At 32.3% G+C, this 3,116-nt stretch overlaps 1 protein-coding gene across 1 annotated transcript; it reads right to left on the bottom strand.

Moving 5' to 3' along the window:
• Window positions 1-412: 412 nt before the first annotated feature.
• LOC137924306 (potassium channel subfamily K member 18-like) lies at window positions 413-2,269 on the bottom strand. Its single transcript, XM_068767696.1, has 2 exons — window positions 1,672-2,269; window positions 413-1,482 (listed from the first exon to the last, which is right to left on the bottom strand). The coding sequence occupies exons 1-2, from the start codon at window positions 2,267-2,269 to the stop codon at window positions 686-688; spliced, it is 1,395 nt and encodes a 464-aa protein (XP_068623797.1). The 3' UTR covers window positions 413-685.
• Between the last annotated feature and the right edge of the window lie 847 nt (window positions 2,270-3,116).

The raw sequence follows: 3,116 nt of genomic DNA, 5'->3' as shown, positions 1-3,116 counted from the left end.
TTATACATTGTGGGAAAACGTTCCGCTTGCCGATCCGTAATTTTCACTCCAGAATTTAAAAACCCCAGGAGCCATCTGTTTTGCGCGTTAATTGATCTACCCACTACTACTCCAAGTTGCCATTCCTTTCATATTTGTAAATAAAAATAATATCAGAAGGATCAAATCCATGGATATATAGTATAATTCTTTTACTTGTATTTAAGTAACACACACACACAGTCATTTTAAATATAATTATGATTTGAAACAAAGGTATATAAACCTCGATAAGTAATAAAACCCTACTTTACATAATTATCGTTCATATCACCTAAATAATCAAACGATTCAGTCATTTCCTTATTATTTTAATAATTGTGTACGAGTATAAAGGAATATCTTATAATTCCATTATTGTTTAAGCCTACTTTTTGACGGTCAGGAATCAGGTTTTGATTATTTTTCACACATTCATAAGTATAAATACCATCGTCTATTTAAAGGTTACTGTAATAACATTTAAAATTACTAATTACATTAGGTCAGCTTCTTCTTGTTCATTTTCTTCTTTCACCATATACACTGTCCTGCGGATCACTCCTACATCACACTTGGAACTAGAGACGTGTTGCAACATTTCAGGCAAAGTTTCGATTTCAGAATTGTTAATAGCATGATCAGGCAAATTCATAATTTCATCACGTCAAGATCTCTGTAAGAACTCGGGTGTCAACATTTTTTGGGAAGCTGCTTTTAACATCTTCTCATGGTGTCTCAAGCGATGTACAATTTCGTCGTGTAAAACATTAAAACACATAGCTGTGAGTGCTAAGCCAGTCATTATATAAATAGAACAAAACCATACGGTACCAGTAGATGCTCCGTTCTTTTGTGTAACTCCAGGCGCCAAATGACCGAAACCAATAGTGCTTAGACTCATGAAGCAAAAATATACACCATCGATAGGACTCCATCCTTCCAACTGGTAGAGAACCAAAGCACCAAAGAATATATAAGTGAAGATTGCGGCCAGACATAATGAAATTGGTGCAAGAATCGATAAACCGCGAAGAGAAACTTTTGAATCAGTATCTGTGCAGCTCAAGGAGTCACAATCTCTGAGAAAACTTAAGCCTTGAGTCTTGTCCTTGATGGAATTTGTGCTCAAACTGTTGGCTTGGGAAGCTGAAATTATCGTGCCTGATGGCGATCTTACATAATACGGTTCTTGCAAATGTAGAGTGTGAGTTCTAAAATCATCTTGTCTCCTGACCTTTTCTTTTTGTTCTTTATTAGCCATTGTGTGTTCGTCTAGACAACAATAACCACATTTGGTACATAAACAGCAACAAAGCGCTTTACTAAAAACACTTCTAGCAAGTCTTGAAAGAAGTGCACCGACAACTGACAAGTATAGAAGAGTTAAAGGTATACCTATAACAGCATATCCAATTGTGACTGCTTTACCTAAAGCTGTTTTGGGTGCCACACTACCATAACCTGAAACACACAAAATGACAACAGTGTTATATAAACAAGCAAGATATTCTTTTTTTTAAATGTAATTGATAATAATATTCAAAATTATTACAGCTTCAAAGATTAAATTTCATTTAAATCAAACGTAACCAACTATAACTATTAAAAAAACATAATAAAAAACTATAATTAAAAAAATTTGTACTTTACCAATTGTTGTTAGAACAGTGAGAGAATATAAAAACGCCTTAGCGAAATTCCATTCATAGTCATCAGTAATTAATGCAGGTGCTGATTCGAGAGCTCTAACACCGCCATATTGATCAGTAACGTCAGCCGCTACTCTCGCAACAAGCTTTTCTTGAAATCTTGCTATTTCTTGTGCAGCTAGCCTCGTCCAGTTTTCTTTGTAAAGAATATTTAATGACACCGTTATCTCCCATATACTTTCGACCGTCTGCGATCTTAGTTCGGCACTGGCCTGTGCGATGCTATTATTAACTTTTGCAAGTGGTATGGTTTTCTGATTTTCATTACTTTGATATGAAGTAGCAGCTAATGTTTTTTGATGAACTCGGGCCGCGCTACCTTCAATTGCAAGAAAAATAAAAGCTCCCAACAAAGTATAAATTAAAAGCAACGCAAAAATACCTAAATTCGTAATGCATCCAGTTATTAAACTTTTCTTTTTGCTCTTCTTGGTCTTGAGGCAAAAACAACAAGAAACCACTTCATCGTAGTTCTCTGTTTTACAATTCTTTTTGTATTTCCCATTTATGTTGTTCTTTTTCTTAACTGTTTTATCCATGTTCAATTTTATCTTATACTTTGGCACATATCTTCTATAATATCTTATGGTAATCTTACATTACATTTTATATACAATCACCTGGAACAATAAAATAAAAGTTGATTATTGTACATTTCTTAACAAAAGCTATTCTATAAATAAAAGATATTTTAAACTATTTTTGTTGCTACAAGATGCGAGTCGTAGACTATACTTATAGTTTGAAGAAATATCAGAGATAATATATTGAATAATAAGATCTTAAGTGGAATAAATTAATCAAAACAATATATTTACCAGTACTAACTAGACTTATTCGAAAATAATCGCGTTATTATTATCAAGTAAATTAAAGACATAATACTTTCCTTATCGTTAAAGATAAATAAAACTTTTTGAGTCGTTATTTTCTTCAGGAAACAAAAGAATATTCAAAGTAAATAAAAACAAAATATTACACAACTGAATTTAAATAAAAAATGTTCTCTATTATTTTGTCGAATAAAATTTTTAAAATCAATTATACCTTGTTAACAGTCTTGCTTACAGACTTTGTGCAAAAATTTGTAGTGTCAGTATATACGCATAGACCTCCGAGGTTTCAAATTAAGAAAATCCTACATCACCCTCATTTGAAAAGGAGTCTAACTACTCAGACGTTGAGGCAATTTCATGATGCGTATGATTTTGATCTTTACTAGGGTGTGCATAAAAAAATTATCCTTTACTGTTCACACCCACACACATTATATCGTTGTATTCGTTGTTCAATTAGTGTAAATCTAATCAACTTTGCTGAAAATAAATGAATGACATGTCTGAAAAATACAACTCGATATTTTCTTATATTGTCATTTTATGACAA

Source organism: Battus philenor, unplaced genomic scaffold, assembly GCF_028537555.1.
Source record: "Battus philenor isolate CCGP_79_NKW_IND1 unplaced genomic scaffold, ilBatPhil1.0.hap1 SCAF_23, whole genome shotgun sequence".
NCBI lineage: Eukaryota > Metazoa > Arthropoda > Insecta > Lepidoptera > Papilionidae > Battus > Battus philenor.
This window is presented reverse-complemented; position numbering and strand designations above follow the sequence as displayed.

Coding starts and splice junctions, on each gene's coding strand:
- LOC137924306 (XM_068767696.1), bottom strand. CDS start 2,269: ATGGATAAAACAGTTAAGAAAAAGAACAACATAAATGGGAAATACAAA. Junction 1,483..1,671: donor CACTGTTCTAACAACAATTG/GTAAAGTACAAA, acceptor TGTGTGTTTCAG/GTTATGGTAGTGTGGCACCC.